This window comes from Cavia porcellus, unplaced genomic scaffold, assembly GCF_034190915.1.
Source record: "Cavia porcellus strain 051 isolate PalLab524CR breed Dunkin Hartley unplaced genomic scaffold, mCavPor4.1 scaffold_9, whole genome shotgun sequence".
NCBI classification, from domain to species: domain Eukaryota; kingdom Metazoa; phylum Chordata; class Mammalia; order Rodentia; family Caviidae; genus Cavia; species Cavia porcellus.
Genome location: NW_026947492.1, coordinates 39,890,874 through 39,904,279, shown reverse-complemented (window position 1 = coordinate 39,904,279; position 13,406 = coordinate 39,890,874). Strand labels below are relative to the sequence as shown.

At 33.2% G+C, this 13,406-nt stretch overlaps 1 protein-coding gene across 2 annotated transcripts in view; it reads right to left on the bottom strand.

Annotated features, from left to right (window-relative positions):
* Positions 1–13,406, bottom strand: part of Sesn3 (sestrin 3) — a 66,576-nt gene that overhangs the window by 15,317 nt on the left and 37,853 nt on the right. For both annotated transcript variants that reach the window (XM_063256210.1, XM_063256211.1), the window contains exons 2-6: positions 11,641–11,706; positions 8,646–8,843; positions 7,147–7,329; positions 3,338–3,574; positions 1,947–2,121 (exon numbers count right to left, since the gene is read on the bottom strand). In XM_063256210.1, coding sequence (XP_063112280.1) covers positions 1,947–2,121; positions 3,338–3,574; positions 7,147–7,329; positions 8,646–8,843; positions 11,641–11,706 — 859 coding nt within the window. The remainder of the gene's footprint in view (positions 1–1,946; positions 2,122–3,337; positions 3,575–7,146; positions 7,330–8,645; positions 8,844–11,640; positions 11,707–13,406) is intronic.

The window sequence follows — 13,406 nt, the reverse complement described above, 5'->3', positions numbered from 1 at the left end:
TACGTCCTCAAGACACAAAACAACATGTTCCTCTACACAGCATCCTGCTTCCTTACCCCACCATGCTTTTGCACAGATGTTGTTTACCACTGTTTTTCTCTCCTACCAGAATAAGAATGCCATGAAGGCAGGAATCACACCTTATTTCACCGTAAGCTTTTAAGTACCACATGATTTGTTTCCTTAAATGATTCACACATGATATAGCTACCACATTGCTGAAACTATACGGGATGCTCAACAAATGTTTGTGGAATAAGTGTTAAACCAGGAACTAAAACACCAAGTTTATTTGGAATTCCCTAGGAGTATAAATCTGACTTGAAGTAACAGTAGCCTTCATGGATTAAATAAATTAAAATGGTTACCCAATTGTGTAAATAAAATCTTTCATTAAAGAAGATAACCAGCATAAACTGTAAAAGAGGTTCTTGTCCTTTCTGCAAAACTTCTGAGAGCTATTGATCAATATTTTTTAACACCAAGTACATTTATTAGAAAAGAAGAAAGTGATGAAATATTCTCGTATCTTTGAGAAATTAAAAATAAAAGACAGAATAAAGCCAAAAGTGAATAGAAGAAAATAATAAAGACAGAAAACACAATCCCTTATCAAACTGCCAGCATCATTTTTCACATAGATTAACATTTTGATTCTTACATTTCTGTAAAAATGGAAGACTCAGAATAGTCTCTGATCAATATTATGTTTATACAGCCAAAACAATTTTCAGAATTTGAGAGACTGAATAACTTAGTTTTAAAACAGTAAGTTCTATTTTAAAATGAAACACTGTATGTACTGATGACTCTGTATTAAGCTTGTGGTATTTTAATAATATTCACAATGTGGTGTTTGCTTTGTAGTTATAATTGAAAAGGTTCCTTTTTATTTCTATGAATATTAGAAAAAGTTTATTTTTAAGACTGGAGAAAAGAATTATAGCTTTTAAAACAGAATGAATTCCTTCAAGAAAATTACCTAAATAATACAATTGTGTAAAATTTTAAAGAAATGCAAATGGAAGTACAATATAATTTTGGAACTAATCTGGAAAAGCCAGTAATCTAAGGCTAATCCTCTTCATATACCTCACCTACTAGAAGGGCAAGGATTTTAAAGACTTTGATTTACAGAAACAGTACTTCACTTATCATTTTGATAAATCACAAAATAGGATGAATTAAATATTCATATCTAATTTTATAAGCAGTTGACTAGCCTTAAATAAAATTTTACACATGATAAACAATGGAAAACAAGCCTAGAAGTTTGCCTCAAATGGATCTGAATGCAATGTATTACTCACGTGTTTGTGACATGGTATAAACAAACTTACTACCTGCCATCACATACAATTTTATATATATGATACTTGATAATGACAGTATTGGCTTATATATTTATTGTGCTTTTTGGTATTTTTCAGTGCACTCCCTCTATTTATTAAAAAAGTTTTCTGTAAAGAATATGCTGCCATTTTATTCTGGCATCAGTCTCATATAGCTCGTATCTGTCTACTGTGTCTCTTGTTTGCATTAAGAAGCCACATTAAGGGCTGGGGATTTAGCTCAGTAGTATAAGTACCTTCCTGGCAAGTGAAAGGTCATGAGTTCAAACCCTGGTATCAAAAAAAAAAAGTAACCAAGAAGCCACATTAAGGGATTAACCTATACTATTTAGGTTTGTGTAAGTGTTCCCTATGATGTTCACAAATGTACACAAATTCATTTACCCGCATTTACCTTCACTGTTCACGCATGAGCTTACATTCAAAAAAGCACCAGAACAAGAGGAAAAGCAATAGCATTAGAGTAAGCCAAAGGACGGGGAATAAATACAAGCAGGATGGTAGCTGAATCATTTTGATACAGTCACATAGAAAACCCTAAAGATCATTCTATTAGCGTTCATGAACAACTAAACAAGAAAGAACCAAAGATACCTGAATGAGGAAATGAATGAAAAGTATCTCCAGAGACCACAAAAAGACTTTCTTTTTTCTCCTTTTCAAAGCGAGTGGTCATTTCTTCCTGAGATGTTTCTTCATCTTCTCTGTCTTCTTGAAGCCTCTTCATCCTTTCCATTAAGGCTTCTAACTCACTCAGAGAATCCACAATCTGGAATTACATAAGGTAATGCTGGGTGTTACTAATATTAAAAACTGATTCAGAGACTGGGCAGGGTGGCACATGCTTGTAATTCCAGCACTTAGGAAGCTAAGGCAGGAGGTTGCTGTGAGTTCAAAGCCAGCCTGGGCTACAAAGTGAGTTCAAGGCCAGCCTGAACTGCATACAGTAAAACTTTGTCTAAAAAAGACCTCCCCCCAAATTGTTTAACTAAATACCTCTCTAAATGTTACCTTATCACATCAATGACCAGGGCTTAATAACTGAAGTTCTCATGTGAGATGTTGGTCTAATTTTATATCATTAGAATTAGATAAATAAATAAATAAATAAATATATATATATATATATATATATATATATATATATATATTGTACCAGGAATCAAATTCAGGACCTTGCTTGCCAGGCAAACGCTGTGACATTGAGCTAAATTCGCAGCCTAAATAAAAATACTTTTTAAAAAATATGACTAAATTAGGAAAATATATGAGGCAATAAAGTAAGTAAGATTTTTAGGGGCCAAGAATTGGGTAGAAGATGGTGGGGGGCAGGGGAGAAGTGGTATAGACTACTAATTGTTGTAGAGTTTCTTTTTTACATGACACGATGCCCTCAACTTATTGTGGTGATGGTTTCACAGCTCTGTGATCATACTAAGAATTACTGAATTGCACATTTTAAATAGATGAACTGAATGATATATGAATTATTTCCGTAAAGCTGATTTTTTAAAAAAAAATGTTCTTAAGTGAGTTTTTCACTAACTCCAAAAGGGAAAATGTTATAAGCACATAGATAGCTAGACAGATTGCTAGAATTCTAACACCTGATATATGTTAAACTATAATTTACTAAAAATTTAGGTGGTTTCATATTTTCTACTTTCTGCCCTCCTAAGATATATTTTCCACTAGTTATTCCAACATCTTAGAGACACTGATATATTGCTTTGAGATTTGCTACACAAAGAGTTCAACATTAAAAGACATCAATGTTTAATATTTATGGTTTATAATAATATCTATTGACTTTAAAAGTCTCTTTAAGACAAATCAGAACTATAGGTATAGGTTACATTTTTACAGCAACAAAAATCATGCAAAGTATTTCAAGTGTATAATATCCTATCTAGTCAGAAAGTCAATTCTCTCTAGACACACTGAGAAGTTTAAACAAAAATAATACAATGGTTATGAAAACTAACCCCAAAGTTGTTGCCTGCAAGGGATGCATTTTCTATGTTGTTGTCATTGGCAAGATCACAAACGCAGAAATTGTTGACTGATACTATCCTGAATCCATTGGAGATTTCTGGATCTCTCTCTGGGTTAATGCCACTACCAAAAACAAAGCTTGCCAAAGCATGATAATGTGCCAGTAGGACCACAGCGTGCACTAGTTCAGGCAAAGACCAATTGTTTTCTCCAGTTTTGACAAGTTTCTGAAATGAGAAAGCAAATGAAAGTATATATAAAACCACGAGAAGCTACAAAGCAAGTTTGAGAAGAATGAACAATCAATAATATTTCATATACAAATTCTATTGTCATTAAATGCTTTTAACATGTTTCACATGTTAAAGATACAGCTTTGTTAAATAATGTTACATTAACACTATCAAATATAACAATATAATTATGTTGTGGCTTCTTCCAAATCCCTTATTGTACATGGATCTTCTGCTTTCAAAGCAGTTCTATAAATTATGCTATTTTAATGATTCTTCAGAAAATCAAACAACATTAAAGCTAGAAAGGACTTTAAAGATTTTCTAGCAAAGCCACTGTTTTTAAGGTGCTTTGGAAAGTATGTCCCACAAAATCACATGAAAATGCAATTAGCAAGTCAGCATTTAGTTATTCATGATAAATCCTCTAATAAAGACCCCACAAGAGATGACAAAAACTATCGAATACTGTCTCATATTAGAATAAGAATATAAAAGGTTTCAAAGTACTTTCCATATGATTTTACCCAGTCCTCCAGATGAACGATGTAATTGTAAATAAAACCACCACTAATAGTAATTCTTCCTCCCCCCATTTTTCCAAGGGTGAATTCTCTCAATAAATCAACCCACGATTCTTCATGTGCTCACTTGCATGTTTTCTTTGCTTCTTTTGTGAGGTTGTGTGTGTGTGTGTGTGTGTGTGTGTGTGTGTGTGCAGTCTCTTTTTGTTTTTCCTTCTCATTTGGCTCAACTGATGCTAAACAAAAACACAACTACTTTCTTTTGCTTTATTGTATTATTTCACAACATACATGCATACACACAAGATAATAGTGCTAAAGTTCAAGGAAAAGAAATGGGAAAAATAAATTCCATCACACTAATAAAACTTTTAGATTTTAATTACAATATAGTTATAGTCATATACATCTATTTTTCTGCTTTTCAAACTTGTTATTTTGACATATCCACTCTTTATGAGCATGCAATCAATGTCTTGTTATTTTTTAAGCATAGGCTTGTATTATGCATCAGTGGATACACACAACTTTTTATCTGTTCCCATGGTAGTCATCAAATTGCTTGTTTTTTTTGTTTTGTTTTGCTTTGCTTTAGTACTACAATGAACTGCTTATTTATGCTACAATTTTGTTTGTATTTTAGAAACATTTTCTAATAAAATTTTAGGGCAAAATGCATTACTATCATTTTTGGCAATACTGGCAAACAAACTTTCCAGAGGACTGGTAGAATTTATAATTCATTTATCAATTTTTGCAGAGTTATCATTAAACCAAAAAAAAAAAAAAAAAGCCAAAACTCAGCAACTTCCATATTCTTCTCTACTCTTTAAATTCATTCTAATCTGGTTTCTTTTTCCAATAAACTTCAAACGTTGCATTCACCGAAGTTACACATGACCTTCAAATGGCCAAGGCTATTTTAGTCCTCATCCTATGTGATCTCTGCAGAGTTTAGCCATTCAGTATTTCTCTTCTTGAAATTAATCTCCCTTGATGTCAACAACTCTCCTTTTTTTTTTTGAACCATTTTTATCCTGAGGGGGGTCTTTGCTAACATCCTATCCTAACCACAGTCTTCCTTCCTAGTGCAGCACTGAAGACCTAGACGGCTGATTCATTCTTTCAACTTGAATTTAGCTCATCCCTACATAACTATCTGGTTTTATTTCTAATCCACCATTTACCTTGAGCTACAGACCTGTGTTTGCTTTGGTAACCAGACATCACTCTGTGGATGTCACAGCCTTCTGGTCTCAGGTCTACACATGCTTCATATGAAGAAGGAAACCTTAGAGCCACCTCTTTCTCCTCCTCACATCCCATCAATCAGCAAATCTTGCTTATTCAGATGCAGAATAATTATTACAGTGTTATCTTTCCTCTTTATCTTATCATGTTTTTTAAAAAATTTCTAAGATGCAGTACTATGACTTGTCTACTTTTAGTCTATGCTATTTGTAATTTGTCTTCTGTACCAACTAAATAAGTATATACTTCTTTTGGCACAAAAATCTTTAATGATCTCAATTCTGTATTACAATTCTCTCCAAAGTATCTTGGCCATATATATATCAAAACAGTAACAACTGGGGGACCCAATCCCTAATATTAGGTAGTATATTTATTACTAAATTAGTATGTACTTATAAAATATATTTTATACAGATTAAATATATACTGTAAAAATAATATACACAAACAAACAAATTTTAAAAGATGGGTTAAGTGTATAACATGTACCCATTTTCTAATACTTTGAAGGATTGTCTCATAAGTCTGAGGTCCCATATGATAACTATGGCTTTCTGAGGATAAAATATAAACTGTAATAGTGCATCCACTGGGTCATAAAATATGACTCCAATTCTCCCTACTTCCCATCTCTGCCTTATATAAATACACCTACACTTTAGTAACTGTGAGCTATTAACTATCCTTTCATCATACAATAACATTTCACACACTCTTCTAGGAAATGCCCTACTCCACTTGAAAATTCCCATTTATTCTTCAAGAACTAGCTCAAATGTTACTTCTTCTAAGAAACCTTCTAATTCTATTCTCTTTACTCACACACTACTATGCTTTGATTATTGTCATTATCTCCTGCCTCTCTGGCCATAGATGCTAAGCACATCCAAGGCCAAGATCTTTATCTTCTTAGCCCAACAAAGTATCTAGAACAAATTAATAAGATATAACATGAAACTAGAACATAAAGCTTAGGACACCATTGTGCATCACAGGTTTCCAGGAAGACCACCAAAATCTAAGAGTACACGGACTGACAAGCTATATTTGGTTAAACAACTGGCCCAAAACATAAAAATCTAAAAAAGATTAAAAAGGACATTTCTAACACATTAGACACAGAGTTTTAAGAAGGCATTTAATGATAAAATATTTTAACTGTTAGATCCTATGTATTAAACAGTTACTGTGTGCCAAACATAGTACTAAGCAAAGGCATGATGATATCCCCCTGGAAGCCTTTGATGGGAGCTCCTCTTGAAATGCAAGAGCTCTCAGTCACAACACTACCTCTCATCTAGAGGCTAGTTTCTAAAAGCATTTTAGAAAACACCAAACATTTTTTACTTGCAAAGTCACATTTTGTGAATCTTAAAATTATGAAATGTTAGAACTAGAAAGGAGTTTATAATTCGATTTAGACTCTCACTTTACAGAGAGAGAAAGTGAGACCTGTAGAAATTAAAAGCACAAATTGGTACAAATTTAGAAGCATCTTACCGGTAATCTTAGTGTAATCTCTTTGTTCTACCTACTGTTTGAAAATAGAAAGCAACTTTTCTCACAGCCACTGATCAAATTACTCATATAAGCTAATTAGTGATTATATAAGAAAGATAAGTATTTGTACTTAAACCTACTGATTTTCTAAATTTATCTTCACTATGCATATTAGTCTTTTCTATTTTTCAATTTTCTAATATGCAAGTGTATAAAATCAAGTGTTAGAAAATACTTAACTCACAATCATTAACTTAATATGTCCTTTCTATTTCAAACAAACAGTACCTGAATGTGCTCTTTCGTGATCAGCCAGGGTCGGTGTGCTAGCAGCTTATTTATTTCATTAAGATTTTTCAGTCTTTGAGGGACGTATTCCAAACCATTCAACCACTCGGCAATACCTCCAGTCTTCAAAAACTCATCCACATGCATGTTTATTAGGTAAGAACACTGATGTCTAGCTGCAGCCTAAAGCACAGAGGAAAGAATTTATTGATAAATAGAATCATAGAATCTCATTCCACTAGTATAAACTGGTGATTTAGATGGAGTTAATTCACTGATTGTTCATTGGTTTGAAACAGGGTCTTGCTACACACAGCCAGAGCTGGTCTCAAACCTGCCATTATTTCTACCTTCGCATCCCAAGCAGCTAGCTGGATTATAGTGGTGCGTGATGATGCCTGGAAACAATTTTTACAGTCAATCACTCTTTTCTTATAGAATCATCCTCCTCTGAAAATGTTCATGATACTGTTTCAATAATTCTTGAGGCAATACAGAAAGCTGGTATGTAGTTGTAAAACCAAGTAACTGTCACATGAACGTAATTACTTCTTCACCCACAAATTGGTATAGATTAACCTAAAGCCACTTTCTAGCTGTTTTCAGAGAATACATATTCATTTCATTATGGTAAATGTGTACTGTATTCTACTTAAAACTCAATAACAACTCATAAACTTGTATTCTAACAGTTTAGAATCCATGTTAATTTTGCAGTTATTCTCTTTAAGATGACTCTGATACTAGTCATGTATCTCATTATCCTACTCTGATGGCTCTGTAGCCCACTACACAGAAACAGCCTCAGCGCAGACCACTCAGCAACAAGCAGTCTTTTGATCCCTCCCCCAGGGCTGCTTCCTAATAAAACAATACTGTTTTATTCTTTCTATTCTCTATATCTTGGCTTTCTCTCAGTTTGTGAAAGCATTGTAAATCTGCTTTTAGTGTAATTATTATCAAAACTTTAAGCTACAATTATAGTCTTAGTCAAGTTCATTATTCAATTAAACAGAATGCTGCTTTTTGTTGTTTTATAAAAGTTCAATCTACTAAATCCTGGCCTGCTCTGATGTTTGGCCTGCCCAGGCGTCACCCTAGCCTTCCTGATAGCAGCACTCACATCACATTCTTGTTTTGCCCATATTACCAGTCAAACTTTAGCACTGTTTTTACCTTTTCTTTTCTGCTTTTATTACATAAATAATTTTTGGGATACTACTTTCAGCATTATAAAGATCTTTAATCATGATGGAGTAAATACACAATGGTATTTTACTAGATATTAAATAAAAGACATAAAAGTACATTAAGTGGTTTAAAGCCCTCCAAATGTGTTCAAGGTAGTAAAAAAGGTCACAGCTTCAATTCTTCAGTCAGTGAAATTATAGGTGAGGTGCGCGTGCGCGTGCACACTCATGCACACACACTTTTGATGGAGAAATAATAAGTGGAGATGTTACATGAAAATAGAAGAAAGCAGAGAAACGAGCTCCTACCATTATCGCGATGTAGTGCCTATATGGTAGAGGAAGGGGACCATCCATGCGCAACATGTAAAACTGGCTCCGCAAGAAAGACTCCAGGTACTGAGTGTGTAAACTCATAACCTGCGTTATATTGTCCAGACGACCCGAAGTGGAGTATTCTTCCACGAGAAAGTTTGTACGTTCATCCACTGTGTTTGCTTGAACAACCTTATAACCAAGAAACGCAAAACAAAGTGGCTACTATTGTGATGTACATGCATCCTTGGTTCACATGAATTTTTCCATTACTGAAGCAAATGAATATTCATTTGATACTAACACTGAAATTATGCAGTTGCTCATACTAGTAACAGAAATTTTTTAAAAAGTACCATTCAATTTTGGCTCTGCTACTAGAGTTTATTAAACAACAAATGTTAGATTATTAAACACTAAACATGCAGCTATAAAACTGAAGAAAAGAAGCTCCCATCTGTTCAGCTGGGCATATTAGGCAGATTTTTCAGAGCCAGTGTCTGGCCATTGCCACACCAGTTTGTAGTTAGGCAAAAGAAGCAGCATTTGATTACACACATTTATAATTTAATCTCATCAGCTTGTAAAGATAATCACATTATGTTTAGACAAATATTTTCATCATGATCCTTTGTGAGTTTTCATTATAAAACATTTTACAAAAGCTTTCTTAAGTGATCTGTAGGAAAGCTTTAATTGAAAAATTAATAATGATGAAAGAATACCATCATTCCTAATTTGAGCCTATCATATGAATTACTAAAAACAAGGTAAGTTAGAATGGATCTCCTCCATCCTAGGGAATCAAAAGAGCTTTCTCAAAAATAAATTATTTGTATGTAGTTTTATACACACTGACAGGATTTTTTTGGGTCTTTTTGAGACAGCGTCTCACTATACAATACAGGTTGGCTTTGAACTCACTTTGTAGACCAGGCTGGCCTCAAACTCACAGCAATCTCCTGCCTCAGTTTCCCAACTGCTGGGATCACAAGTGTGTACCACTATGCCCTGCCTCCACTGGGCATCATGACAAGAATTGGTTCTGAAGGTATCAAGAGCTTACACCTTGCAGAAGAACCCAATTCTGGGTATAGTTGATGGATATTTAAAGCATAATTCTACTACTGGATTACTATTTATTTGTATTTGAGAATTATACTTCTAGACTTAAAACAAATATATTTCTTATTTCAGTGATAAACATTCTAGATTAATTCATACAACCTACTTAATGGCAAAGTCTAGTTTAAAATCTAAATTTCTAAAAGTCTAAAGTAATGGTCTTTCTGAGAATTCATGCTATTATTAAGAAACTTCATTTATTCTTCAAAGTGGGCTTCATAGGATTTTTTCCTGAAAAATAACTATAAATTAGAGAAAGGCATTATTGACTAAGGAAAATTTAATCCTGGATAAAATATTTGAAAAGTATAAACTGTGAAGAAATATTAACTATTGGTTTAAGAGGCAACTTCATTTCACCTCATTACAGAGCCATGTATACTTTCATTTGCTCATTTTTCCCAATTATTTAAACTTTAGGGATCAAAATGATAGTTAAAAATGGAATAAAATCCAGATGAATCAAATAGAATTAGGGATAGAATATTTGCTGTTTTTAATTTCCTTTCTCCAGCAAAAATTTCTTATGTCTAATTGGATATCTAAGATTAGATGCAACTGATCTAATCTTCGGTATTCAATAAATTTTATCTTTAAACCTATACTGTGAAAGTGTGCTTTAAGAAGTCTTTTATATGTATGAGACAATCATTCCACCAAGAAAAGTCCCTGGCCTATGAGGGAAGTGGGCATTCTACACAGCAGCTTTTCTAACACGTGTCCACCGACAGATAAGCTGTTGTCACCGAGCTCTGTAACATTACTTTCACTCTGGATTTTCACTCAGTAAGAAAGTCACTAAAAAGGTGATATTAGGAAAAAGAACTGCTGACTCTGGCAATGATCTAGTATTACTTTAACTCTATTAGTCTCTTCTAAGACAAAGCTGAGCACAATAGCCTCTATAAATCTTTGTTGACTGATTTCAGAACAATATCAGAGTAATCCTAGTGCTTTAAGGTAAATGATGTCTATCTAGTCAATGTATATATGGTAACTATATTCAACAGGCATTCATACCTCCTTGAAGCAGAAAAACTCCTCAGTTAGTTGTTTTTAAACTCTTTTTAGCCCACATCCAAGAGGCATCTAGTACTCTAAAGATGTGCTCATTGCTGTCATGTTTATTATACTTCAACAAATTTTGTTCAAATCTTGTTTGACTATAATTTCCTACATGTCATTTATAAACTTTCTTGCGTTTACCATGAGCTCAGTGGCACTGCACTGAGCTCTTTTTATTTTTGGATGGTTTTTCCAAGTTGCTAAATTGCTCAGACCGGATTTTACTTGGGATCTTCCTGCCTCCCAAAGCACTGTGCCAGGTGTGCACAGCAGAGCCCGGCTAGTTGCATTTATCTTCCTAATTCTCCAGCCTCAATACTGCTGCATGTACTGGACATGTGGTGACATCCTGTCCAATAAAATACTTGGGAGACAATGAAAAGGGAATTTCTGTAACATAATATTATATTTTAATTTAAAGGTTTAATTAATGAATTCATTTTTCCTTTCAAAATATCTTAACATTTATATAACCTATAGTCATCACCAAACATAACTTTTAAAAACTGAAAACCTTCAGATTAAGCTTTATTACTTTTAGCTACTTTTTTCAGAAATTATATTTGAAATAGAATATGGTTAAACTTGCATTTTTTCAACTTTTAGTACTACTTAACTATTGATAAGAAGACATTTACATTTCTAAGTGAAGCTGAAAAGAAAATCCTTTTGTTTTTGTCTGATATATGAATAAGAAACTCAAGACTAAGATATTTTACCTCTTTTACAAGTGCAGATGTTTTTGATATAATTAATTTTTAAAAGTCATACTTTATATACTTAAGACAGATAAACTTACTTCCTTCTCTGGAATAAAGGCACTTGGTCCTCTTGTCAAGGGCTGAGATACTCTGATTCTTTTATCCTGTTTTTTAAAAAGAAAGTTATATCTTGATGATGAATTTCTAAGAAAAGTTAATTGATATGCATTATTGCTAAGGTATTAAATAATCAAACAAAATAAGTAGTTACGTTAAAGTTCAATAGGTTTTGGGTTCAATCAAAGAAAGTCCACAGGCCATTTGGTGGATTAGATAATAGAACAAATTCCTAACATAATGCTGGTCCATGGTAAAGGTTCTGAATATCATTTCCCTCATTCATATTTTACATCACCATATTTAACATGACTGAAAACCATTAACTTATATATTAAAGTCATATCTGATAGTATAGCATACTGTTAGATATTAATTTTGAAGCTAAATGAAAGTTTTACTGAAAGAGGATTACATGCAACTTTCAAAAGCAGTGATTTGACTTGTGGGTATTTCTGAATAAAAAAAAGCAATAAGAATATTAATAGAAACTTCTTAAATTTTAAGAAAACTACAAAAGAGCAAGGTATGGATTAACTGAATTTAAGAAATGGAGAATACAGTCGAGTAATTCTATTTGTTTCACTTGTTATTCTATTACTATTAATAATTATCAAATGATATGCCTGAGTGCTAGATTAGTTTTAAGCTTTAAAATTATTAAATTTTTAAAACTGAAAACATTTTGCTGTTTTATTTAAGCATCACCATATATAAATCATGAACATTCCAGTTAGAGCACTGCGACTCTTCCCCATCATCATATTTAGAAGCAGGAATAGTCAGTGAGAGGCACTCATGAGAGACAGAGAAAATAGCCATTTCATTTTACGTAATAAAATTAATATTCTAACGTTCTGAAGTGGAAAAACGTCTGAATCCATAAAATATGGACAATGCCATGGTTTACAAAAGTTATACAAACTCAGCGGGAAAACTGAGGCACATGTCTATTTGACAGGGCACATTAAACTTTACATGCTACCAAACCTTCCCGAGAAAACTTCTAAACTGAGAAAATAGCCCAGGTGGTTATCTGAAAATGGCAGTATCTTTTACATCACTCTTCTTGGTACAGCTGACGAGGTTAAGATTCCAACCAGTAAAAACAGATGCCGCTATGTAGCCTACGGGTACCTTGATGAAAAGTTCTGCCTACCCAGAGCTGAAGATACTAAGCTAGACAGTAAGTTTCACTCAGGACTATCTACAAGAGTTATGTGAAAGTAATGCCATCTGACAGGAAGAGCAGAAAACACCCCTCAAAAGCAGAGGCATACAGGAATAATGAAGAGTTCCATGTCAACATCAACAGATTGCTTCTAATAGAGAAAACCACCAGAGTTTCTATGGACTCTTAGAAAAAGTAAAAGTGAAACATGACCCCCTACCCATAAGTAGGGAACTTGAGGGGTTTTGTTGTTGTTCCTTATAATCAGAGAATCTACAAAATACAAAATTTTTATTTAAATCCTTACTTCATTAGGAAGCAGTTACAAAACAAACAGGCAGTCAGGCAATCAATAATGATTTTTTTTAAGTCTGATCAAATACTGATTAATCTATCAGTATGTGACAGACTTTGGCTACAGGCTAAGGAAAGCAGACTTGGTCGTGGCCTTCATTACTCTACTAGCTTTTTCTACAGGCTTTTTTAAAAATCAGTTTTCATAGTTGTAACGAAATAAATATACAATGACAACTTTAAACTCAAGTTTCACAAAGCATTAATTATCTAGGTCATATT